Source organism: Fukomys damarensis, unplaced genomic scaffold (assembly GCF_012274545.1).
Source record: "Fukomys damarensis isolate Sample0158 unplaced genomic scaffold, DMR_v1.0_HiC HiC_scaffold_17, whole genome shotgun sequence".
Classification (NCBI taxonomy): domain Eukaryota; kingdom Metazoa; phylum Chordata; class Mammalia; order Rodentia; family Bathyergidae; genus Fukomys; species Fukomys damarensis.
The window spans coordinates 78200151-78227942 of NW_022900929.1; the positions used below are offsets into that span (position 1 = coordinate 78200151).

A 27792-nucleotide genomic window follows, 5' to 3' on the forward strand; every position below is an offset into this window, starting at 1 on the left:
TATTGATGAACAGCCTTAATTTGACTTGAATTTGCCAAATTGTGTCATTTCTATTCTTTCCCCTCCCTCACACACCGTTCCAATCAGTTCATTTTATCCAATCCTAAGAATTATATACTTTTCCCCCAGGCATACAAAAGACAGCGAGAAAAAACCCAACATAAAAAATTCCCCCAATGAGTGCCTGACAAAGAAGAGACAAAATGCCACATGACGGGTGCACCAAACATTTACTCAAAGTCTTCAAAAATGTTACAAAGGGAGGCAGACACCGCAGAACTGATGACAAGGAAGTCATCAGACACCAACAGCTTGACAAGGCGGGCAGGCTTGGAGAGGGGAAGGGGACACCTCTGAGTGTCTACGGTGGTCAAGGCACTGTACACACATTATCTTTATTATCTTTTGTACATATTCTCTCATTTGAACTCATTCAGGAGAAATTATCCCAGGCTTGGAAAAGAAGACAGGAAGAGAGAAAGTTTTACTTCCTGTAGGGCACTAACCGGGTTTAACCTTCCTTGCGATCTCCTTTCATCACAGCCTTCCCCACTGATGACTGAGATTCCGGCTCTTCACATTCCCTTCACATTGCTCTGTTACACGGACAATGGGTTCGTGAAGCTCCATTCAATGATTTGCACGAGGGTTATGTTTTTAGTGATCTGAGAATTCACGCTTCGACACCAGCAGCCATATGAGGTAGGTAGCAGGTCCCCATTTCACAGAGGAGGAAACTGAGCCCTGGAGAAGGCATGTTACTTACCTAGCTCACAGAGGTCAGAAGCGACAGATCTGGGGCTGGAACTCAAATCTGCCTGAAGGCCTTACCAGGAAGTATACTAGTGACTCACGTGCAGACTAAGACTTGGGGCTGGAACATTTCCAAAACATCAACCTCATCCACACAGGTTTATATGTTTGGGTTAGAAATGTGACGGTTGGTTATCAGTGTCCTAAGCCTGAGTGTTTAAATAGTAATTGAAGAGGCTATCTATTGACTGGTTTCATTTCAAGTCCCAAGTTTTAAAACTTGGAAATGTTGTTACATATGTGCCCGCAGACTATGTGGAATACTATCATTAAAGTGTGAAATCGCAATGCTTTGCCGACTCCCTCCATGGCCCGGATGATGGTCAGCAAAGCATTACTGAGTGTGTTATAAAAGTCACTGAAACACATGTAGAATACTTACTCAAGAGCATGATTTGAGATTTCACGGGCATGTCTATCCATAACACAGTCTGAGAGTTTTTAAAAAATAAATCTGCCCAAGTGACCAGCCTACCCCACTGTAAACATGTTTGGTCTACCTCATCCTTAGACTGGTAGAAGAGAAGAGTACCAACAGGCCTTTCTCTTTTCCTGCCACACAAGTGATTTGTGTCCCTTGTGGTACAGAAAGGTAGGCCTGAAGACCAGGGAGTCATAGCGACCCTTCCTCTAAAAGCACCTTGGCACATAATGGAACTTTGCCTTCAAAGTGCCTCTGGGAAAGAAAGTCTGTTCTTTATGCATACAGTTTATCTGTCCAAAAAAAGGGGCCCTCCGCTCCGATATACACCTCTGGAATGCACTTGCTTATCTACCTGAGAATTCATTCAGTGTCTATGCAGAGGTACAAGGTCTGCTCCATAAATAAGACCCCGGGGTTCAGCTCAATTGGTATCAAGCTTGATAAAAAGCCCTACTTGAACTTCAAGGTTTCGGTCCATCAAGCTGCAGCTTGGACAGTGATCACTGGCCCGGTTTCTGCACAGCACTCCAGATTCAATGGGCACTGGCAGCTGCCTGCCACAGACTGAAGCTAAGTGAGCCAACCCGCTCCACTCCTCGCCCCTGACAGGCTGAATTTCAGCTCCAGCTCAAGTGACAGATAAATGTGGTTCAAATTCATCGTGACTTACAGTTTCACTGTTTTCTCCTGACTAAAGCTGCTCAATGTGTCTGTGGTTTTCTTACATAAATTTTCAAGCCAGCTAGTGCTGTTAAAAAGCGGCTTTTCCAACCCTGATGTTGGGGGTGGATTTTTAGCTCGCATATTTTTTCCAGATGTGATAAGCTCTCCATAGCCCTCTTGGTGAGCAAAAGCATAGCCAGATCTTCTTGAGCTTGACCTGCGGGGCTGAGGTCTTCGCCTCCTTACAGGCCTTGCCTTTTTCTGGGCCTTCTGCCACCGGCGGATCTGGGGAGGGACAGAACCAAAGTGAGATGATGCCTATCGAGAAACTATCATGCAGACAAGAGGCATTCAGGTAAATTTCATTACTCTCTCCACTTGGATGTCTTAGTTGCAGGAAGAATATGGACAGAAGCCAAGGCCTTGTGCGTGCTGGGTACCGTACACGCTTCAATACAGGAGGATTTCATCCACCACCCCGGCACCATCAGCACAATAACTATAGCTCCATTCCTCCTGCGGAGGTGCTCTGGGTCCAACAGTCACCAGTAACTGGACTACAAGAAGATTTAGAAAATGAGGAAGAGAAACTTTTGTTGCTTGTGGTAGGTCAGTGTATCACGAAACTCTCAGGGAGTTGATTTATTCTGGGAATGTTGTGGCCATTTGAAGGGCTCAACACCCTGTGAGTGGGCTCCCAGCCTTTCTACCATTTCCCTGCAAAGGAGGAAAAGACCAGAGGCCCGGCCTGAATAACCTGGTGCTCTGACTTGACAAATCGCTTGGATTCCAACTTTTGTGTCGGAGGAAAGCTGTGAAATAGGAAATCACAGTCAGACTGAACGCAGGAGAAGTATTGTCTTCCTTCTTTCTGCCTACCTGTCACATCCTAGGTTTGTATCAGCTCGGAAGCAAAAAGAAAGAAGATAGCCTCACGAGCGCAAGGTCCCGAGCTGGATCTCTGGTACCACAAGGAAGAAGAAGGCAGGACAGGGACTCTGGACCTTCAGGAGGGACATTTCTGTACTTTGGCTGCAGAGTGGGAGGGGCCTGATACAAGAAAAGTCCCCTCTTGTTCTCAGCACCTCTGGCCTGACCCCATCCGGCGTCCGTGTTTCCCCTGGGCTCCACGTGTGTCTCCCCTTCCCTTCTTTCTCTTCATATCTGCATCTCAACCTAATACTGCCCAGATTATAATCCTCTTCCCATGAAATCCTCCAAACTCATCTTATTCCCAGTCAAGGTTTGAGACAGGGTCTCACTATGTAGTTGAGACTGACCTGGAACTCACTGTGTAGCCCAGGCTGGTCTAGAACTCACAGCGATCCTCCTGCCTCAGCCTCCCCAGTGCTGGAATTACAGGTGTGTGCCACCACGCTATTCCCTCTTGCTATGTTTGGAAAGCAACATCTCCCCCATATTTCTCAATCTGCTCTTGTGTTTCTACAAACATTTACAGCCTCTGCCTCAGTTCTTTCTTCTCTCCCTTCTACTATACCCTTTACCGTCAAGTCAAAAACTTTCCCTGTCTTGCCTTTCTCTTAGAGCAACTGTCCACACTAATTCCAGTGTGCTTCTTTTAGAAAACTCAGCTTTTAAAAATAACCAACTTGTGTAATTTTTTACTTTCCACCCTTATTTATTCCAGAAGCTTCTCTTCATTGGCACACAGGACCCATAGTTCAAGATGCGGGTGGTTCTATCTGGTCCGGTTGATGCCATGCACCTTTGGGTGCTGGACTTTGGAAATTGCACCATCCCTTCCCTGGGCTTCCAATCAGACAGAGAAGGAGACCATTCTGAGAGCTGAGACCCAGCACACACGACATACCTGGTCAGTCAGGGCCGGATGTAAATCCATCTTCAGAAATCTGAATGCCACCACTGGCATAATCGAGGCCACTGTTGTTAAGAGAATAACAAGCCAGACGCACTTCTGGGTCAAAGAATGCCATACATTTCCTAGGATTAAAGGCAAATACAGCCTGTAGTTATAAACAAGATCGAGTTCTCTGGAGGCTTTTTGCTGGTAAGATGAAGTTTGGACTCCTCGGGAGAATGGGGTGTCTTTCCGGGCACCGTGTGTATCGCAGAACCCCAGACTCCTCACCGTCTGTGCTTTTCTGCATTTTAAATAATCATGAGCCACAGAAAACGGTGAAGAGTGGAAGCCTAAAAGGCTAATATCAGCACAGTAAAATGTGACCCCTCTGGGAAATGTTCACAAGTTCTTTTTAATTACATCATGTTTTATGGAAAAAATTTGTTCCTTACCCACAGCTTCCAGCACTTATCAAGAGTTCTGTAATGAATTATTGAGGAGGCTGAGGTGGGACTGTATTGTTAAAAGGCACAGTTTACCTCTGTGGGTTCTTAAATACAATCAGACCATCAAAACTCACCACAAATGCTCTGAATGCAGGCACAATGTCAAACCTAGTCTTGTTGGCTGGCTAAAACAAAGGGTGAGCTTCCTCTACTGCAGGGCCCACCTTTGAAATTCCAGGCAATGGCCCTGGTAACCTGCCTCAAAGGTTGTGAGCTACTTCAAGTTCCTAGGCAACCTGGGGCAGCTGGGTTTGTATAAAGAGCACCCTCTCCCTGCTGACCACCAATGCCGCCGTCCAACATGTAAGGCCACTGGGCAGCAAGATGCACTGGGCAGAGATGCCGGCTCCCTTACTCTCTACTTCACCTTGCATCCTTGGGCAGGAAAGGTCAGTGAGACAGACAGACAAGCCCTGCTTCTACCGCCAATAGAAAATTTTGCTCTTATTTGTTTTCTAGGGCTTTCTCACGATACCTCCAACATCCTAGTTCCCTTTCCAGGGCTCAAGTCTTCATACCACTGAGATGGGACTTGGGTACGAGGGCTTGGCCACTGGTAGGTACATCAGCTTTTTCTGGCGCTGGTGAATAGACTCTGCCTACCAAAGAGCAGCTGACTCCAGCTGCCTTCAGCCCTGAGCAGAAATAAACTTGACTCAATAAATTAAAGGTCTTTCTGGGCTCCTTAAAGCTTAGAACCCTGGGGCAAGGCTGAGAAAAACAAGCGTCTCTGAAAAAACCACACTCCTGCATGCTGCTGGTTACTAAAGGAAAAAAAAAACAACAAACTTTTTTCCCTGAAACCCCACTGTTGATCTAACTTTTGTAGAGTCTCGTTGGAGCTCCGTAATTAATTCCTGGAATGGCATGTGCTTAGCAGAGAAGAGGTTCAGACATAAACTACTTTCTCCAGCACAGGCACTCCAGGCCGTGTGTGAGGTTGCTCTCAGGACTTAAAGTTTTCTAATCTATGCAGTGAGCTTTGCAATTTGGAAACTCCCTAAAATATTACACACACACACACACACACACACACACACACACACACACATATATATAATACTGATCATATATATAGATATGTCAATAAATAAAACAAAGCTTAGAAATAGTTTGAGTCTTTCTTTCCTAACCAGCTTATTCTGATTCATCACCAACATGTTTCTCTATGGTTGGAATCTTTGTAAACAAAGTATTAACATTACATATTAAGTAAGAGTCCAATTTAAAGATTTCCAGTTATGTGCAGGGAAAGGCAAAAGTGGAAGGAAAATGTTCATGAATTTTACGTGTACATTCAAATGGAATTAGAAATTCAGGTTCACTTGCATGAGTGGAAGTATCTGAACTGAGAGTTGGTTTGTCTTGATGCTTTCTACATGAACTGGTCTTCTAAACACCCTTTTCTGAACTGAGTTACCCAAACAGTGGAGGCAAACCCTAGTCTTGCTTGCCTGAGCTCAAGAAGAACATCACAATGTATTGCTCTTCTCCAGTTCATTGAGATAAACTCAGAGAATTGCTGTTCCCTACTTATCCTGCGCGCACAAGAAAACTCCAAGCTTGTGAAAAGCTGTATTAATAGCCTTCTTGTATAAACTGTAGTGGCCTCACTGGGAATCACTTAGAAATGTGGACTGTACGGTAGTATACTCTGTGCCTATACCAGGTATATGTCCTCTTGGGATAATAATAGAATCTCACAGATTTAAGGGCTCTTAAGGGGCTCTTTGTTACCCTGCTGATGTTCATTCCTTCTTCAATGCCCCCAATCAGTAATCAGGACACATTTGTTTGAGTAACATTAACCACTATAATCATAGTCAACATTTATTGAAAATGTAGCCTGGGCCATAATATACACTACATATTTTGTACGTGTTTTATACTTAACCCCCATAACTTTTCTATGATAATAGGAACTATTCATATCATGCCTTTATAGATAAAGACATTAAATGGTGGAGAGAGGAAACTTGCCCAAGGTCACTCTGCTTGTTAAGTGTTGAAGCAGGCGTTTGTCTAACTACAGAGCCTGTACTTCAGGCCACTTACAGGCCAGTGACCAACAGTTTGGTTCAGGCTGCTGAGCGTCTGCTATCACGAGTCTTTTACATCTGGCGGGGATAGTAGGCACTGATCGTTTGGGCTCCCGTAAGTGTGGAAGTGTTCAGAGGCCTGGCTCAATCAGCTCCTGGGGAAAGGGTCATCGGTCATCTCCAGCCCCAGCCAACGCAAACTAACATGTTAAAAAAGTCAAATGAATGAAAGGATGAAGCAGGAGACTGTAGAACTCACCGACAAACGGAAACTGGCTTGGGAACATTTCAAAGATGCCATTACTGTGCATGGTAAATAAAATGGAGAAGTAAGTAGCAATGCTGCCCCAGATGAAGACGTGGTTAATGACTGTCCAGTAACTGGTGTCCAGGGCTATCTGTAAGTAGAATTCAATGCAAAAGAGAGATCTGTGAGGGTTAAAAGAATGTGGTCTTACCATGCGATCTTTCTCCAGGGCTGCTCTTTGATAAGAAAGTTACCACTGTTCAGCAGCCTGGCCAACCACAGGCACCTCTGCCTCCAATACACACAGAGAAGCGGGACCGTTAATTGGACGTTTCTGTTGGAAAATTGACTTTAGAATTTATTTACGCAGCCCATCATATATGCCAAGTGTGGGTGCAGTATCCAGAGATAAAATATTGAGGTTTTTTTTTAACAAGAGAAATAAGAAAATAAGACGGTTTTATAATTTTAAAGTCACTTTCCAAATTGCTCACAAACTTTTCTATTGGGGGGAAAAAATCTTTCTGTACTGAGTGTGACAGTTTATAATCTGTACATAAATTTTCACATGGCCATTTTAACACATGCATGCTCTTTTCACATAAACATTCCAACTTATTTTGATGATCTTTTCCTTGAATTGTACTCAAATCATAACAAAGGAAAATCCTTAATCCTCTTTTGGCATAAGACTCAGAAACTGGAACTCAGGGTGACCTGGGAGGGAGTTCAAAGCACATCTCGCTTCGGCTCAACTGAAAGACGAGTGGGGTGCTATTGGACAGCTAGGGGAACTACTGGTAAATATAGATCCTTGAATGGTCCAGAGGGAAAAAAGTAGATTCTGGTGTCATTATTTGCATCTCAGAGGTCACAAGTGGTGCGAGTCCAAGGGGAGATTTGCATTTCTAGTAGAGCCGGGGCAAGACCACAGATTTCTTGTCTGCCTGATGGGGCCCTACCTGCAGAGTAAACAACAGCGCACAATGCAGACATCCACCTCCTTCCCACTTTACTGTCCTTCAAAATGTTGCCCCATTAGAAGGGTGCTAAAAGCCTTCAATGTGAACTGCCCTGGTTATCGGGGACCAGCCTTTTCTCTCCTCAAGAACCCTGAAAACAGAGCCCTGCTGTCCATGCCTCAGCCGAGAGACACTGGTTTCCTATCTAGTCCATTTGGCTGCCCAGACTTAGACCAACAGCTCCCACTCTGTCTCCCACCACCTGTAAGGTCATCATCTTCAAGACAACAAAAGTCTGGCCTGAAAAAAACAAGGTCTGACCTGAGTGGGTAAGAGAAGGAAAAGAAAAAACATAACCCATGTAAAAGGACTTGGCTATAAAAACCAGAACAGGTGGTTCCTATGAAACAGAACAAAGAGAAGAGACAGACAAGCAATAAAATAACAACAAAATGTGATAAGACCTCTTAAGGAGATGCAATTAGATCACAGGAATAAAAAAATCTGGAAGGAAAAAACACTGAATTAAAAAATTTAACAGGGAAACCAAGTAGAATCGTCACTGACAGGAATTGGATTAATATTCTGGAATAAAAGAATGGAAATAATATTTCATAATGAGGAATAAAGACCTACAGAAATGAAAACCATTTTCAAATCCATAGATGTCAAAGCCATGGGCCTAATATACAATTAATATCATTTTATTTTGTTTTGTTTTTTTTGTTGTTGTTTTTTGAGATAGGGTCTCACTGTGTAGTTGAGACTGACCTGGAACTCACTGTGTAGCCCAGGCTGGTCTCAAACTCACAGCTATCCTCCTGCCTCAGCCTCCCGAGTTCTGGGATTACAGGAGTGCGCCACCACACCTGGCTCAAATTAATATCATTTTAGAAAGAGAAAAAGAAACAAGTAGAGAAGTGAATCAAAGAAATGACAGAAGAAAACTGCTCTGTGATAACACATAGCATAGATTTTCAGATTGAGAGGGCCCTCTAAATCCTAGGCAAATTAATGAAAATCCATAACACAACGATGACATTTGTAAAGTCTGAGAAAATGCAGCTTTTAGACAGAAAAGATATTATTTACAGAGCAAAGAAAACAACCTTAGTCTGCTATAGTGAAACTGGTATAGAGTGCGTCAACGAAGTTCCTCAGGAAAAAGGCTCAGACTCGAGATCTTATGCCCACACAATATATCATATAAATGCCAAATGAAAGAAAGAAAGCCTTGAGCTCAACATTATATCGAAATACCCTTTCGGAACAGATTACTTAAGGATACTACTGCAAACCAAATAAAAACTAAATCACAATAAGAATTTCAAAATACAGTAGTGTAAAACCACAAAAAATAGCGGTAAGCGAAGATTCTTAAGTTTATAGTTAGCTTTAAGTGAGTAATATTGTGGGTATAAGCAGCACTATTAATTTGGAAAGAATTTTAGAACAGTCACAACATGTTAAAGGAACATTTAATAACAGCCTGGGACCAACATTCAAGATTATTAACATTCAAGAGTTGAGGATAAGAGTAAGGACAAGGAGGGGGAAATAAAATTAAAACATCTTTAAAAATGTTTAATTGGAGGTGGATGAGGAAATGTTTAGAATAAGAGAGTGAAACATTTGATGAAAGGTGTGATAAGTAATTTTAGGACATTAATATAGAAAATAGCTAAATGACTATAAAAATAGGTATGTCACTAATAAAATAGGACTACAATAGTAAAAATTATAAATTATTCATGGGAATAAGATATAAAACCACAATTAATGCATCTAAGTATGAAAAAAAAGGAAATGTTTAGAATAAGAGAGTGAAACATTTGATGAAAGGTGTGATAAGTAATTTTAGGACATTAATATAGAAAATAGCTAAATGACTATAAAAATAGGTATGTCACTAATAAAATAGGACTACAATAGTAAAAATTATAAATTATTCATGGGAATAAGATATAAAACCACAATTAATGCATCTAAGTATGAAAAAAAAAAGAATAAAAAAATTATAATAAAAATGAGAAGCATAAATTCCTCTATCAAAAGAGAAAAACTAATAGAATGAGACAAAAAAGAAAGTAAACCGAAGAGATTGGCTAAGCTTATTTATCAGACAAATGGAAACCAAATGAAGCAAGAGCAGCAGCAATTCTAATACTTGAGAAAGGGAAACTTAAATAAGGATTTATTTCTATCCATAAAAGATAAAAAATTTTTAAACTAACAATCAAGAACCATTCTATGGCAAGTAATATAGGCTTGCATTATATGAGGTAAAAACTCCTTGAAATCCAAAACTTAATAAAAATCGTAATTACAGTAGCACACATTAATCCACTTTTCTCAGCATTTGACAAAATGGGATAAAGGTGGTTCTTTTGGAGGACTGGGGCTCACTCAGCCCTGGTGTGATCACAGCCAAGCTATCAGAAGTGGTAACAGTGTTTTCACTATGGCAGTGCAGCCTTGGGATTGGGTACAGTTAGTGATTAAATTTAACTGTGTCAACTTGCTTAGCTTGGGAGCTATTCAGGGGATGAGTACACTTCTGGGTGTGTCTGGGTGGGTCTTGAAGGTGTGACCTTGGGTCCTGTATCTGGTCCCTTGCCCCTTCCTCTCTGGTGCCGTTCCTCTACTCTGCTTCCCAGCTGCCCTGAATTTAGCATCTTTGCTCCAACAGGCCCTTCCACCATGTTTCAGCCTTCAAGCTAGCTGGTGATGGACTGAGTCACCTTCAACTGGGAGTTAAATTAAACCTCTCTCTTTCAAGTCACGGGTGTTGAGCATTGTGCCCCAGGAACTAGAAAGCTGAAACAGAAAATTGGTACCAGAGAGGTGGGGTCACTGGTGTGAATGTACCTGACCATACGGTTTAGAAGCCTTTGGAAACAGTTTGCAATATGAGCTTGGACATGTTTGGAGATATGAAGTAGAGAACCCTTAAAATTCTGTGAGCTGAATTTGATAGGTGATTCTGGTTAGAGCTCAGAAGACCAGAATGCTTACAGGAATGTCAACAGTAAAGGCCAATCTCAGGTGGGAGCAGGGGCTGCATTGGCAATTTGGTTAGATGTCATATGTGCTACTCCCTGGCAAAAAAGAAATTGTCAACATTTACTCATGTTCTGAGATTTTTCAGGCAACTGAGATTAAGGGTGATGGGTTGACTGATCTGGCTGAGCAAATCTCAAGACAGCCCAATATTCAGGCTACTGCTGGCTGCTTTTAATCAGATTTACACTGAGAATCAGGAACAAAAACAAGAGCAGAAATTTTTGAAAAACTGAAATTTTAGCACAAAAGGAACCACATGTAAAGTTGGAGCTAAAGGAGATGTGAATGCTGAAAAGATTAGCATCATTTGCGGGGGGAGGCAGAAAAAAAGAAAGAGTACTTGAATGCATCTCAAAATCACAGCCTCAAAGATGCAAAAATGCAAACCCTTCAGCTGAGACCAGACCCTGGGGCCCCTGCTGGAGAAAGGTCATCTAGATAATTGGTTTCCCAGGATTCGTTTCACTATGTTCAGCCACCCAGGCACTTGGAGGTTGCTGCAGCCATAGTTCATGGGGGCCTAGCTATTGCATCAGTTGGCAGTAGATCTTAGTATCATCTACATGATGGTGATGTTCAGGCATGCAGAATGAAAACATTGTGGGGTTCAGAGGCTGCCACTCAGATTTTAAAGGAAGGCCCAGGAGGCCAGGTGACATACTTCCTAGAGGCAGGTGCATGAAGCTGTAGGAATTAAACCGAAAGTGGAGGGAAGATCTCAGGAAGATGGAGACGCTAGGAAGGTGGTGCCTCTGCAGAGATAAGCTGCTGGCAGTAAGTACAGCCAGCCCAAGAGAGAGCCCATATGGACTGCAACTAGCAAAGCTATAGGTGTGGGGGCTACTCCTACTCTCTGGGCATCACGATGTGCCCTGGATGCCAGACGTGGAGCTTCAGGACTTAATGTTTGCTCTACTGTGTTTCAGACTTATTTTGGTCCCACTATTATCTGTCATCTCATTCTTCCATCTGGAATGAGAATGTTTTACCTTGTGCCATTCTATCCTAGAGTCATGTAATTCCAAATTTATTTTTGCAGAAGTTCACAGCTGAGAGTCTGCTGTGAGTCTCAAAGGAGACTCGGACTTGGACTTTTGTAAAGTACTGGCACTGTTGAGACTTTGGGGAAGGCATTATTGTATTCTTGGTTGTACACAGGGCAGTTGTAACATGTTTTGTGAAATTATTAGTTTGTTATTGTGTTTTTCTGAAGATTAAGTGTTGATTAAGGAGACATGTTTGGTTGTCGAGTTGAACAAGGGGTATGTGATAGATAAGCTTAATTGTGCCAAACAATTGGCTTGGGAGACACTGAGGGGATCAGCAGAGTGCACCTGTGTGTGTGTCTTGGTGTATCACAGAGGACTGGCCTGTTCCCCTTCCTCTTTGGCATTGTTCTGCTGCTCCGCTCCCCAGCCGCCCGGAACTAAGCAGCTTTGCTTTGCCACACCCTTCCGCCGTGTTTTTGCCTTGGAATCAGCGAACTGTGATCTGAGTCCCCTGATAAAGTGAATGCCTCCCCTCCTTTAATTTGTGGTACTGAGTATTGTGTCCCAGCAACAGCACAGCTGACTAATTAATGGACTAGGTCTTGCTCCTAGTGGTATTCCATAGAGCTGTGGCTCTCCCTGGGTCACTTGCCCTCCTGAAGACTCTGGACCCACCTAAAACCTTTTAATACAGGATCTTGCCACGCACTAAAGATGTGTCTGTCCTTTGTAAATACTATCTTTTTTGGAAAGCAATACAATAATAATTATGAAAATTTAAAACATATATACTCTCTAACCTAGAAGTAAAAGCAATAAAATATCCTTTATTCAGCAGATTGATAAAAATTCAGAGTTTGGGGCCAGAAGTCTCATTTTTAGGCATTTATCATACAGTACATAAAATATATGCATCAGCACGTGCATTGTAGCTGCTTTAACAACAAAAGAAGAGACATCTTGAATGTGTGTCTGGAAAGAACTGGTAAATAAATTTCTGTATAACTATATTATGAATTCTGTAAAGCTGCTAAAATGATTAAGATAGATCTAAATGTGCTGATTTGGAAAGCTGTCCAAAATTTCTAGTAAAGTAAAAAAGCATATTGCAGAATAACACGCATAATTATGATCCTCCTTTGCTGAGACTGAATGTATGTGTCAAGGCAAAGAAAAATGTGGAAAGACAGAAATTATGGTAATGATAATAATATTTAAAGAAGGGAACAAAAGGAAAATAGTTCATTCTATTTTAAACACCTCCATAGTTTTTAAAATGTTGAAGGTCCGTTTTGTAATTGAAATGACTGAAAAATTGATGTTAAAAAAGAAAGTAAGAGACTACTACAATTTGGCCTGTGCCATCAGCAGGACCTAAGATTTACAACCGTAATTACAGACCATGGAAATTCACAGGGGTTGTTACCACAATGACAAGCCAAGCTTAGACAGTGAGGAAAGGATATTAATGCTGCTGTCAAAAGGAGCTTATTCACAGGATTCCTGAAAGTTATTATTCCATATATTAAAGACAGCAGGTTTTTTTACTGAAGCCAAAATTGCTGAGTTTCAATGGTTACAAGCATTGCACTCTGACTTCTGAGAATTCTATGGTAAAACAGACATTTTCAGGGCTTCTTCAAAATAAAAATACGTGATGGTATTCCTCAAAGAGTGACGCTGAAACGTCAGGAACTAAGGAGCCGTGTGGTCCTCGAGTTGAGGCTGTGACACTACAAAGAGGACTGTGTATTTGTCATCTTTGAAGGAAGTGTGTTTCTCATTTTATTCAAGGGTGCTGGCATCCCCGGTGTCCCCTTGTGGGAGAGAGGGAGAGCAGGAGCACACTCTGGTGCTACTAGGAGGCCGGGGAGACCCACAGTTCTCCTTAGGATGGTAGAGAAGGGAGGTCCACATGGGACTGAGCAGTGAAGGTGGACTCAGAAGATTCGTGTTCACCTCCTGGCCTGCCACTTTTGTGTGACTGGGTCTAACTTTCCCTTCTTCCCATGTCTATTTTCTCATCTTTACGTGTAGCAATCACATCTAGATTTCACAGGACCATTAAGAGGATTAAATGAGATCATAGGATTATCCCCGTGTCTGGCACAGTATCTGCTATCTTGATTTATGCTCAGTGCAAGCTTTGTTCACACATTTCTCTGGAAATTTGCATTTTAGCCAGCCCCACTATAGAATAAAGGGCTTTGTCCTGGACAGTGCTGGAACCAGATAGACCTAGTTTTGAGTCCTGGCTCTGGGATTTACTGTGTGACCTCAGGCAAGTCACCTAACATCCCTGAGTTTCTTCTGTAAAAGGGAACACTAATGCCTGCTACCCCACGGCAATGTGCATAGTAAGTATAACGCACAGTGTCGCTCATGGCGGTGATGATGACATAGATCTTCGGAAGCCGCCACCCAAGGACAGATCTGCGTTGGTCATCCAGGGCCAGGCAGGAGGGTGAGTAGGACAGCAGGGAGAATTGGTATCTTGACCCGATTATCCTCACTTCCTATGCTCAGTCTTAACCACTGGCCTCGTGTCTCTCTGCCCTAATTTCTTTTCACAAGTACTTACTTGTGTCTGGCATTGCAGTTTGAACTGAGGTAGGTTACCCTCAATCTCCTGATCTCCCGGCACTCAGAAGTAATGGTGGGGTGGAAGGCAGGGAGAAATGAGTAGGGGAGAAATCCATGGAACGAAGTGTGGAGCCAAGATAGAGAGGGCTTAATTACCCGGTGTGCGCCTGGTGATAGGAAATGCTTTCTGCAATTCTTAACGAGAACCCTCACAAATGTTGTCATCAAAGAACACTGACTTGGAAGCTCAAACTGTTGGGTCCTAGTGCTATGTCTGAAAAGCAATTATAGTGTGATCTTGGGCAGATCAGTTATTATTTCTGGAACCCAGGCTGTTGTTATACAAGTATTTTAAATTTTTATTTTATCAGTACATCACAAATAAATTCACTGTGAGTATTTGGTACATGTCCTGACAAGCCTTATTTCTTTTTATAACCCCTTCCTCTCTTCCCTTACCCATTTCTTTTCTCTAGCTCTTGGCCCCCTTCCCATTTCACAAAGATCTATCTCCTTATTTCTTGTTGTCTATCTTTTATTTTGCCCTCTAATTTACTTGTACATGTAGTTTAGGTTTCTCATATAAGACAAATCATATTATTTTTAAGCTTGTGTGTCTGATTTATTTATCATTATAGATTCAAGGTACCTCCATTTTATTTATTTTAAATGTGCTTGTTACGGTCTTAACATACAACCACTAATTCTTTGATGCTCCCTCCTCTATAAGGTAGAGCTTGACTGTTTTCGCCTTGAGTATGAGTTGGACTTGGTGACTCCTTTTTAAGGAATATGAAAAGGGAAGCACAGTTTACAGTGGACAGTTCTGGAACAGGATACCAAGGTGAGAATCATCTGTAACAAGGCATGTTAAGATACCGTGCTCCCCAAGACGATACAACAGAGGGCACATTAGCTCTTTGTGATTCTTCCTCAAAAGCCACCGCAGCAGACTATCAGACACTGGGTGACCCACGCTGAGGAACATTCTATAAAATAGCTGACCACTACTCTTCCGAACTGTCTCCGTCGTGAAAGACACTGGAAGTCTACAGCTGTCAGAGACAGATGCCTGGGGAGCATGACGGGTATGAGCACTGTGGGGCCTGGAATGAAAAAGAGGTTAGTAGAGAAACTAGGGAGGTAGGAAGCAAGCCCCCGTGTGGGTAATAGTCTTGCACCAATGAGAGTTTCTTAGATTTGACAAATGCACCATGGTTATGCCAGATTTAATATTAACATCAGAAATTGTCTCATCTGTACCTACAGCTCTTCTGAAAAACTCTTATTTTAAAGAAAAGGGACTTTTAAAGCTTATTCCTCTTTAAATAGCAAACTTTATTAATATTTTTCAACACGCATTATGTCCCAGGCAGCAAAAGGTCATCAATTCAACACTGTAAAATAACTCCAAGTAGTTGGTCTAAATCCACAAAGGGCTATTGGGAAGGATTTTTTGTAGCTTTCAGTTGAAAATGACCTATTTGGAAGTATTTTGGGCAACATGTAAAAAAGAACCTTAAGCTCTCTTATTATGCCCTTTGACCCAGAATTCTCACTCTTCGGAATATAGCTTTAGGGGACAGTGGGAGGATGCTACTGAGAAGGATGTGCACGAAAGCCTGCCTTTGTGTCAGTTTCCACGGTGAAAGCACAGAAGCAACCTAACAGAGTGAGGGTGGATGTGGGAAGGGCCTCCCCGCAGTGAGGTGCTGATGAAGGCCTCTATACTCTCTGCTTCGCAGACTGGTTGGGAACTCACCATGGGCGCATTTGAAAACTATCAACACTACCCGTAAACTTAAGTCAGTTACATTAAGTCCTAGGGATCTGACATGAGCAGAAGAGCCCTTCTTTTCTGCCAGAATCAGTAGAAGGAAAATGTCCTTGAAATGTCTCCCTCATGTATTCAATACTCAAGACGCGTCCTTGTGTGTCTGTTCTACCGCAGGCAATGCGCTGGGCCCAGACGCGTGGGGAGAACACAGGCATCAGCTCTGCTTCCTGTGAGAGGGCAGACATCACTCAAGGGAACGAGACTCACCAACTAGGGGAGGTGACAGCTGTGAGGTAAACAGTGGGCAGACTCCAGTCCCACCACAGAGAACAACAGGGCTGACTTCAATGGGAGGCTCCCGGAAGGCCTCTCTACAAGAGTGGCAACCAAGGGAAGCAGAGGGGAGAGAGTCCCAGGCAGAGAAGAGGAAAGGCACAGGACAGGCCTGCTGGATCCCACGGAGAGAAAGAAGTCAGTGTGCTGGGGTGTTGTGACTGAGGCGACCCGATGGGGCAGGACCTGCTGCCTTTGGTAGTTGGAAGGCAGGGAGCAGCTCTCAGACGGACAAATGGCCACGAAGGCCTGAGTAGACGTGGACACCACCACTTGAAACTGCCTGAGTCTGGGGCCAAGGGAGTCCTCAGTGTGAAATCCCTCTGAAGTGAGGATAACAACTTTATACAACTTCAGTCATCACGGGTAAGAAATTCACCTTCTGCCAAAAACTCCAAATGCAACATTCTGCAGTGTGTGTGTGTGTGTGTGTGTGTGTGTGACATACTAAGCAATGTTTTAAAAATAAGAGTATTTCTGTGGTCTCTCAATTGTGATAAAGGAGAAATGTAGCTCTGCTATCCAACTGCAGCAAGAACTGTGTACTTTATGGGGAAAATGTAGACATAAAGCTAATATAAAAACATAGCATGGGCACTGCTGGGATAGCATATAAGAAAATAATTTATCGATAACCAAAAGGAAACAGAGAAAAAGATACACCAGGCTTTTTTTTTAAAGATAAAGTTAACCAAACTGTGTAGGATTAGTTCTGAAGATGAGTTTCACTAAAAGCATTTAATGCCTGTCATATGTCAGATCTATTATGAATGTTCCAGGTAATTTATTACCCTTCCTTGTCTAGCAGATAATGTTAAGACCATTTGAGGAATGTTTTTCATTTGCTTTTTCCTTCAGATTGGCCTCTTATCTCAGTTACGGCCTTTCAAATCATCTCTTGGACCAAGGAACAGGCCTGATGTGAATAGAGTCGAATAAGCTGTAACAACTAAAAGACACCCATCCCTGTATACCCATAACTTCCCTCCTCTCCCTGGAAAGAGAATCCAGCAACTTGGAAACCTACCTTTCATGACAAAGAGGAGATCACCTGGTTCCGAGTAGGTAATCAAAAGGTATTGAAAGGTAAAAAAATAAAACAGAAGTTACACTGTTTGTTGTATCCATCCAGAGCTACAAATAGCTGTAGATCAGAAGTGTTTTGCGAATTCCAACTTGGTGTCTAAGGACATTTACCACCACTGGCATTACACAGCTCAAGATATCCCTGAGAAAGGGTCACAGGAGATCAAAAACCATCTCTATCAGAACAGGCCCCCGCTACATTTGAGATGTGGGCGTACCACAACTAGAGCATTAAAGATCTTGAGTAATTCCACAGAAATGCATGGCCAAACAAATGTCAGCTCTCACGTAAAACCTGGAAGTTATTAAGTCTTAAAGATATGCTGGGAAGATTCTGTTATCATTGGAACATTCTTCTTCCTCAAACGCAAGAAGGAAGTAGTAGAATCATTTCTCTTCAACACAATGCCCAACCCAAAGGAGTGATTCATTATGAGGTTTCTACAAATGTGACAGTTACAGACAACTACTATTAATCCCCCACATCTGGCAATTTGTATTAAGGTTTCCTATTTTCATCTCAAAGGGTGTAACTAAAAAAGAAAAGTATTCTTGTAGGCTTATTTTCCTCTCAACAAGGGGACACAATCTGCCAACAACAAACTGGAGCTTGAAAAGTTGTAAAAGCCAGTCCCAGGGTGTTCAGGGACAGGGTTACCTGCACGCTGACCACAATGACCAGAGAAGTGGCCATGGTAACGGCAAAGGACTGGTAGTCAGCCACGTGCTGTCCGTCTTCTCCAGCTGTGCTGTAAAAGGCCCCGTAGGGGATGAAGAAAAGGGCTAATGAGGTGTAGATTCCATGTGCCACGCAGATGAAGAATTTACGCTTGTTAAAAAGGAGGTTCAGCTGCCCAGGTTCATAGAGCTGGGGACAGTCCATGCTGTTCTGGTCACTCACGTCCTGTAAACAGAGCAGAATTTCAGCGGGGTGGGGAAGGCTTGAGGAGAGCCAGAGCAGCTCTGTATTCCCTGAGTCCAGAAATAGCAGATGCCTTTGGAGCACACCCGAACGTGCACTGGGCCAGAACAAGACTATCTTGTTTTCATTCCCACAATAACCCAGAAGACAGTAAAATGATCTCTATCACACAGGGAAGGAACTTGAATCTCCAAAAGAAATTCGTGCGAGGTCACATGGATCTTTAGGAGCAGACACTAAACTCGATTTGATGGGACCCCAGACTCTTGGGTTCAAAGCAAAGTTTCTTTTCTGCACTCCCCTGCAGATGGCCATGGCTGCAGACTTCTTGGGAGCTTCCCAAATTTCAGGGCATCCTGAGCAGTCAGGGGACCCCAGGTGATTGCCCACACCGTGAGGGGTACTGGCCAGCAGGGGGCAGCAGAGCTGTGGAGGCAGAAATGCCCATCAGAACCCGAAGGGACTGGGGCTGAAGGGTTAGGACCCAAGTGCTTCATCCATGCAGGATTCAATGGCAGGTACAAGGCTTTGGGACAAAGAAATTAGGATGTTTAGCACCACCCAAGGACTGGAAAAAGCAGCCTGATGCTTCTCAATGCGCGGTCTGGTTCCACTTCCTCATTGTGGGCTGGCCCGGGCCTCCCTGAGCCGGGCTCCATGGAGAGCAGACATGTTCTCTTCAGGAAATCCTGCTCTGCGGCCCTGCTGGGACTCCTTGTCCCATTCTGGTGACTGGTGGGGTGACGGGCACAGGCTTTGAAGCCACACAACCACATGGCCTAAGCTCGAGTCCGGCAACAGTGCCCAGTCTAAGACCTGTGATTGAACCACTCTGAGCCTGTTTCCTCATCTCCAGACACGCAAACATAACATCCCCTCCTAGAGCCACTCCTGTGAGTGCACGAGATGTAAAACACTCAGGAAACCTTGCCACATCCTAAGCAATAGCAGATGCGGGTACAATGATAATAAATAAAATACTATGGTCGTTAGACTCAATAACAATAGGTATCAAGTAGCCTGGTTCTAGGCGATCACTCATCAGCTCTGGGGCATGAGGACAGGGACTTGAACCTCCAGCACTTGGCTTCTTGCTCACAAGAGGAACAAATCGATAAATGATCAGAGACCCTTCCAGAACACTGCCCTGCATCCTGTGACCAGCATAAGAGCCAACACCCCGACAAAGCAAGCAAGGAGAGGAGCAGACATTCAATGGATGGCAATAGGAGCTTTATTGTATTTCTTTTGGAGTTGCACAATAGCCATGTTTTCCCAGAAACTGCTTTATTTTTATTATTTGATTCCACATTCTGGGCAGCTACCAAGTACCAAGAAAAGAAACACTTGTAAACATGGGCACTTGGAGATGAATGCTCTTAACCTTTTATATCTAAGGGCTCCAGGAGCTCATTACTTTTTGCAGAATTCCCCCAAATGTGCTTTTCACAAACTGCCCGTTCTGCAAGTACGAAGTGGGGCTCAGAGCTGACTTCAAAGCCCGTGGAATGGCGGGCGAGCCCAGGGAGCCCACGGAGCCCAAAATGGGATCTGTGTTTCAAAATTGATGGTGCTGGGCCAGAAACCGAGGCCTCGCAAATGGCTCAAACAACGGCCGGGAGAAAATCTGGTCTTCTTAAAAGTACTTTGAAAAAAACAAAAAGCTCATGCTTTTTTAAAATAATATGCTCTTATTGTGCCATGGAAACCAAACTGTCTAGCCTTCCACTTCCCTGCAAGCAGCCAGGAAGCCCCTTCCAAAGCTCCCGATGTGCCAGGCCCACCATGTTTATAATCCACTCCCTCTCCTCTCCCTTCTCAAGTGCATTCACTCCGAGCACCAGAAAGCTGTGCTCTTCCTGCCCATGGCAATGGCTTCGTGTGCTCCTGTCCTGCTGCCAGGCGGGCCCATGGCCCATAGTTTCCTTTCTGGAGCTGTGCTGGCTGAGTGCCTCCGCCCATGCTAGCTTTCTGTGGTGCAGTTTGCCTCCTCATTTTCCTGTCTACACTGCATGCTGGTTCTCTACAAACGCTCAAAGGCTGATGGAGCATCTTGCAGAGTGTGAAGCAAAAGGCACGGTAAGGAGGGGAAAAAGAGAAAGGCAGAAGTACAGTCATCGAAACTTGGAGAATGCTGGGTTAAAATAAAAAAAGACTATTTCCTGCAGGACTTCTCAGAGCCTTCTGGCAATAACGTGGGTGTGAGTCTCTAGGAAGAGGATAGCTGGTCTGAGCAGCGAACCCTTTGAGAGAAGCAGGGTCGGGGGATCTGGAAGGGTCTGTGACCCTGCACAACCCCTTTTAAAATGACTGCATTTCTAGAGCTCTTTCCATGAATCGTGTCTTCCACTGAGAAGCCAGAAGGAACTAAAAGGTATGACGGAGACACTAAGCTATGAAGTAGAGAAAAACACGTACCTGGTCAAAAATGCCCATGGCCAAAACCGGTAATGACGTGTAGACGATGTTGAAAAGAGTGACGAACCACTGGTCATAAACAGTCTGGAAAGAAAGAACCGCCCATGAGGAACGCCACCCACTTTAGGGAGAACGCTCCCCGCTGGGCTCTCCGGTTAAGCGACCGGACTGCGAAGGTGCGGAGGTTAGCTCTCGGAGACCGACACAGCTGCATCCTCCCCCAGGCCCTGCCTCTCCTCAGCTTTTTCACCTTTGTGGGACACGGGCTCTCTCTACACCTCAGCTCCGGGTGTCTGAGTGAAGCCTTCTGTGCCCCACACGGTGGCAGGAATGAGATCGTGTATATCGACACCCCACAGTGCTGCCCTGCGTGAGACCGAGGACTCAGTGGTAGCTTTCTTCTCTTTTATTCTGTGGTCTTTCAGTGGCTTCTTACGAGTCCCAATATGTGACAAACAAAGGATCTGCTGGAGGCTTCCAAGGGAAAACAACACTGAGCCTGTTATCCCTGCCCTGCATTCCCATGGAGAGCTTTTTCTTAGGAGTAGTTTAAAGCAAGGCGAGAACGGAACCAACCGCTAACTATACTAGGTGTAAGCCAGGAAGACAAGAAAAGTATCCCTTCACATGAGTACAGAATAAGCTAAAGAAGATGGCCTCACACAAGCCTCACTGGGGCTGAGGGAGCCTGTGGGACAGGCATGCTAGCCTCCTTCTGTTGACAGGTACTTGGAGGTGTGGGAACGGGGTCTCTCAGAGTTTCTTACTGTGGTCCCAGGTACAAATCAAAACTGAGGTCTCCAGGTCCCAAGCAGTGCTCATTCAAACACTCTGACATCCCCAGCTTTTCATTCATTCATTCGCCCAGTATTTACAGAGGAGCCGCCATGTGCCAGGCCCTACGTGAAACTATACAATCACCCAGACAAAAATGACCTGGTGGTGGTGGTGGTGAGGAGGGAGACAACACACAAGATCCAATTTTGGGGGGGGTGCGGGTGAATGAGTGAGGAAAATAAGCACCAGGAAGGAAAAAGGGAACTGAACATATTGCTTTCTGGGACGGGCACATTCTGTGAGACAGCAAGAAGCAAGCCAGAAGACATGGGAAGTCAGGGCATTCTTCAAAGGCCCAATCCCAGCCTAGCTTATGGCAGTATAGTAGGTTTCTTTGGAACCAGGTAACGGAGATGCTGTGAACTGCCCTGTCCTCCGAGCCGTCATGGGCAAAGGCAGCGCCTGTGGTGAGAAAGAAGGACCCTGAGTACTCCTGCTGTCATCATCCTGGAGAGATGCTCGGGCAGAGTCAACCCTGAGAAAGAAGAGATGGGGGAGAGGAGAGTAGGCAGATGGGTGAGGGAGAACCTTGTTTCGCTCTCTGTGTATCTTGGAGTTCGGGCCTGGAATTCATGTCAGAAAGAGCTGCCTGACGTTGTTCTCTTTGAAGGGAGGCCAACTTGGGGCAGGGAAGATGGATTCTACCACCAATAGCCAAGACAGAAATTGGGCAAAGCAGCCCCGTGAGGAACCACCATCAAGCGGCCTAAGCTTTGGGGCGAGCAGCCATTTCTCATCGCCAGTTTTGAGAAACCTGCACAGAAATTCCCTGAGTCTTTCCCTGAGTCTTGTCAGCCTCAGCATTTGCTTGGACCTCCGCCACCGCAAGGCTTGGAAGAGAGGTCCACGTCTTGCGCTATGTTGATGAATGTTTAAGAACTGACTCTTTAAAAAGGCCTTGATTTGTAGCGTTTGCAATTTTCTGAGACTCCAGTCCTCCTTGGGACGGATCCCAAGCAGTGCTGTCACTAAATGCTGAGCTGGGAAAAGGGGAGCCAACAGCACAGCATCACCTAACACCCCCAAGACAAGGCCAACAGAGGCGTCCCCAAAAGCATGGTAAAGTAATTAGGAAGTGATGAGTTGTCAGTGTATGGGTTTTGGTTTTGTTTTTAATAGAATTTAATTAGATTATAAGTTTGTATAATTTAATTTTTAATAATGCCCATAGTTAACCACAGGCTCACATAATTCCTGAAAATGGAACCATTGGCCGTTGGGAACAGTCTGGGCCAACTCGAACACACCACAGCCCGTCCACACTGAGAGCAAAGTGAGACAAGACAGCAACCACCACCTGAAGAGTATGCTACTTGACGTGGCAAGACGGAAAGGAACCTGCAGAAGACGGAGCGGCTGTCCTGGGATTTGAGTAGAGACGGGGAAAGCTTTCAGGTGCTCCCTGGAAACCCTCAAGTTATTTTAGCACAGGTTTCTGCAACAAGCCCACACCACTCAAATAGGGTGTGTGTGTGTGTGTGTGTGTGTGTGTGTGTGTGTGTGTGTGTGTGTGTGTTGGGGCATGTGCCAAAGCAATTAATCCAGGCTGGACTTCCCACCGAAGACAACCGGAAAGAGCTGAGACATCAAAAGAGCATCTCACGTCAAAGCATCAGGGAGCTAATGAGATAGCAGGGAATTACCTGTCAAGATCAACTGAGACATCAAGAGCATCTCGGGTGAAGGGAGGGCAGAGGTAAAGGGAAAAAAATGAGAATCAAGACTTGCCATATAAAGGTACATGATCCCAACAATGAATGTAACTGTACTGTATCCCTAAATGTACCAATAAACTCAATAAAAATAAATAAATAAATAACCGGAAAGAGCTGAGACATCAAAAGAGCATCTCACGTCAAAGCATCAGGGAGCTAATGAGATAGCAGGGAATTACCTGTCAAGATCAAGGAGCAAATTAGAACTTCTAACTATTTCCAGGCCTAGGATGATTGGAGCTCTCTCCAGAAACTCCTTGTTTGCTTCTCCCAGCTGCTGAGGGTGGGATGAACCGAGCCTGCGGTCGTGCTAGAGAGCCTATGACCGCACTTGCAGGAGGCCACCCTCGGGGCCAGAGTGGGAAGCAAGTCGTTAGGGCCTCCACTCTTGGTGTGAGCAGTGCACCTTGGCCCTGCACCCAGGGAAATCACCGAGAACAGGTTGACAGCGCTCCTGGGAGCAGCACTCGGAGCCGCGCCACCTGCCAGGTCCCAGCCCGAGCAGGGGTGTGTTAGGGTCTGACTCCAGCTGCAGCCTGTCCCGAGAGCCCACCACAACAGGCCGCAGCTCTGCCTGTCTCTTCCTTCTGATGAGTGACTATGTCCAGTGGTTAGGGTTTAGACCTAAAACGTCGCTTCAAAGCCTCAGGGGTGTGGGAGGCGACTGGATTGTGGGGTCCGACTCATCAGCAGATTCCTCCATGGCTGTGTTCTACGCTGAACGTGCCCTTAGGAGGCGGGGCCTGGCTGGAGGCGTCATTGGGGGCGTGGCCTGGAGGGTCAATTCCTGTCCCTGGCTTCTGCCTCCTCTGTCCTTTCCTGGCTGCCTCTATGAGATGAGATTCCTCCCATCATCCCCCTCCTGCCTTGCAGCCAGCAGGCTATGACTGAATTCTCTACAAAACCATGAGCCAAAATAAACCTCTCCACCCTCAAATTGTGGGTGTCAGGCATTTGGTCCCAGTGCCAGGAAAGTGACTGACAGCAACTATACTTCTAGCTGTCTATATTCAGAAATGTCTACTTTTATGTGCCATGATACATGCAAAAATATTCATGGAGGCATTGACTGTAATAGTCCAAAACCAAAACAACCAAAATATCCGCCAGGACTGGCATGGACAAAGACACTCATGCATTGATATGATAAAATATTATAGAATAACAACAAAAAATCCCAAACCACAAGTGAATAAAAATGTAACATTAGCTAAAGAAGCAGGACTCTGTTTAAATAAAATGAAAAAAATGTGCAAATCTATTCCATGTCGTTTAGGGATTAATACTCTATAATTCATAAATTATAAGACAAACAAGAACACAGAGTAAAAAATGTCAGGGTGACAGTAACCCCCAAAGAGTTGGAAAAGAATTGTGGCTAGAGAATCAAGAGCCCTGGGTGTTTGGCAATATGTCCTCTTTCTTGTGGTGGATCATGGTACGTGTTCATTTTATAACAAATCATTTAGTTGACATTTATGGTAGGTTTTTATATTTTACAATAAAAAAGTAAAGCATATGACCTTTTATAGTCACAGCCTGGTAAGACCTTGGAGACTATGAGGATCTAAAAAATGTTGATGTCTGTGCCACACCCAGCCCAATTAAATCAGCACATGTGGAGGCAGAATCTAGGTAGTGGTGGTTTTAAAATTTCCCAAGTGATTCCAGTGTGAAGGCAAGACTGAGAATTACACTCGCTCCTATTAAAAACAAACAAACAAACAAACAATAAGGCAGAGGGCAGACATGAATTCTCAATAATTTGCTGATGGCATCTGATGTTCATTCCTCAAATTCATCAATTTATCTCGTGACTATGGTGTGGAAAATCAAAGAGGAGAAAGCAGGTAAACTGAGGCTGTGGCCCCCAGCAGACCCTAGTGTCACTGAAATCAATTTTCCCCTCTCCGCTCATCCACTACCAGCTTCATGGAGGAGAAGAGCTAAGAAGGAAAGGATTGGGAGCAACAGTGAATGAAACTGTCAGCAGCTGACAGCCTGGCATAAAGTGGCCTCCTTGTCACCAACTGGCCAGCATCAAAACCTCCAATTATTTGACAGTAGCATTTGTCAATTGGCACCCAGGTTTAAAGTCTCATTTTACAACTGGAGCAAGAGAGACAGGAAGGGAAAATCAGTTGGAATAAAGTTTCAATGAGTTTTTGCAATTTCTCGGAAGAGCTTTGGTTTCCACTCAGAATTACAAGAACAAAAAGAAAAATAGCTGAGAGTTACTAGGGACTCGCACTGTGCTGGTCTAAGTGCTTTGCTGTTAATTCACTGAATCCTATGACCCGAGGGGAGGGATTCTTCACAGTTTCCAGTTTCCAGGCCCGGGACTGAATGGAGTCCCACAGAGGCTAGAAGATGACCAATGTCGAATCTCAACACAGCTTTCCTAAGTGTGTTCGGGGGGCCTGTAAGGGCACCCACAATGTCAAAACCATTTTCATAACAGAACGAAGAAGTCATTTATTTGCCACTTCACTTGATTCTCTTGGGAATATATTTGACTTGTGATGCCACAGCTGCCAAGAGCAGAGAAGCAGGTATGGAAACCCGGCTGTCTTTTATTAGGGCAAATAGTTTTACCAAAGTGTTAAGCAATGACACCATTTTCATTAGGGTTTTTTTTCTGGTCTTGTTTTGTTTTGGAAAACACAAGAGTTTTCTCAAAAATATCTATGTAAACATGTTCAGAGTTATTTTTATGAGTTAATAAATATTTAATTTCCCCATGTTCATTTTTAATATGACAAGTATTGGTAGATGGGGTATTGAGATCACAGAGTTTGCCACTGGTGGCCAACAAAGTGGCAGAGCAAGTCCCAGCCTAGGGACCTTGATGTCTACAATACTGGCTGCTGCACAAAGCTACCTTTCTTAGCCAGAGGTATCACTTGGCAGTTCCCTGAAAGTCTCTTTCTTTACTTTGTCTGACACAGTTGAAAGCATGCATTAAACATAGTTTTTATAAAAATTCAACATTAAATTTTAGATTTTTTTTCATTTAAAATGACAACACTAGTGTCCACTTGGGTTAAGACTCACTAGTGGCTTCCTACTTTCCTTTGAATAGAGCCCTTCCGAAGTTGTGCCTACCCCTTCACCCTCACCTTCACTCTCACCAAGCTCCACTCTCTCTTTCTCCAAATGCCTGTGCTTTCTCCTGCCTCAGGACGTTTACATGTGCCATGCCCTATGTTAGAGTACTTGTACCCAAGGTAGGGCTGTCAAAAGGTGACTGGTTTATTCGGCCAATTAAGCTGGTTGGCTTGGTGTTGGGAGGCGGGGCCTGGTCAGGAAAGGTGGGTCACTGGGAGTGTGACCTGGTTTGTATTCCCCTCCTGGGCTCCTCCTGCATCTCTGTGCTTCCTTGACACCATGAAGAAAGCAGCTTTATGGACTGTGACTATGAGCCAAAATAAACCTCTCTTCCTTTAATTTGGGTCTAGGGTACTTTGTCCCAGGGACAAGCACGGGTCTAAGACAGTATTCTTATGGGTGATTCATTCTAAACCCTAAGTCCAAGTCACGCTTTCAATGAGACTTTTTAGATCACTCGATGCTTTCTTAACTCTGAAATCCTCTACTGACATACTTCATCCCACAGGAGTGTAATTGCCATGGAAACAGACTTGTTTATACGTAGAACCCTATCCCCAGAGCAGCACATAGCCAATGAAGAGTGCTCTACAAGTAGCTGTGAAGTATTTTATAACTTTTCATAAAAGCCACTTATTTATCTCCTCTATGGATGTACCTCAGGTTCCTCAAACCTGTGATGTTGACACCTGAGCTTTTCTCACAGCCCTCTAACCAGAGCCACCTCCTATGCCCCCCACACTAGCTTCTGATACTGCCACATCTGCCCTAGCATCCAGGTCAGATGTCTGGGATTCCTCACTCTCTCCAGCACCCACATGAAATCAGTCCCCAAGTCACACTGATGCCTGATGCACTGACCATTCTTCACAGCTGCGGCTCTCCTCCCCGGGACCCTCTGCTAGGACATTCGGCCTCTGGCTGTTCACCTGCTTCATACGATGGGTCCTGGAAGCGTGGCTGGGCAGGTCTCCTAGGGAGCCTTTGAGCCCTGCCTGTGCCCATTCTCCATGACAAATAGAAGCATTCACTTTAGAAATGCCCTTCCTGGTTGTAGACAGCAGGGTTCTCACAGAAACTAAAATCACAAGCAGCAATTCTTCCACATCAGATGGGCTGCTCTCTCAGGGCAGTTTCAGGCCATTACACACACACACACACACACACACACACACACGCACACACACGCACACTGATTCCCACCCCTAACTTACATGCTGGTCCCCAGCTCCACCTACGAGACAGAGCATCTGAGGGGCCCCAGAGCCTAAAGCAACTCAGCACCTGGCACGCGGTAAGTACTCAGTCAAGGGAACCTAGCACCTTATGGGTAAGGGCTCTGGAGTCTGCAGCCACTGTGTGGGCTGGCGTCAGACACCAATCTCACCACATCTTAGTTTCCTTAGTGATAAAATGAGGATTTCAGGAGGCTTTGAGTGTTCCGTGAAAGGAGATGCACACTGTCATTAGGGAAGTTAGGGGGAA

The 27792-nt window shown here is 44.4% G+C and overlaps 1 protein-coding gene across 10 annotated transcripts in view; it reads right to left on the reverse strand.

The window, feature by feature from the left end:
- Positions 1-217: 217 nt before the first annotated feature.
- Positions 218-27792, reverse strand: part of Atp8b4 (ATPase phospholipid transporting 8B4 (putative)) — a 214737-nt gene continuing 187162 nt past the window's right edge. For all 10 annotated transcript variants that reach the window (XM_010638545.2, XM_033765227.1, XM_033765228.1 and 7 more), the window contains 5 exons: positions 20648-20731; positions 17966-18211; positions 6527-6665; positions 3732-3862; positions 218-2185 (listed from right to left, as the gene is read on the reverse strand). In XM_010638545.2, coding sequence (XP_010636847.1) covers positions 1904-2185; positions 3732-3862; positions 6527-6665; positions 17966-18211; positions 20648-20731 — 882 coding nt within the window. In that variant the 3' untranslated portion in view covers positions 218-1903. The remainder of the gene's footprint in view (positions 2186-3731; positions 3863-6526; positions 6666-17965; positions 18212-20647; positions 20732-27792) is intronic.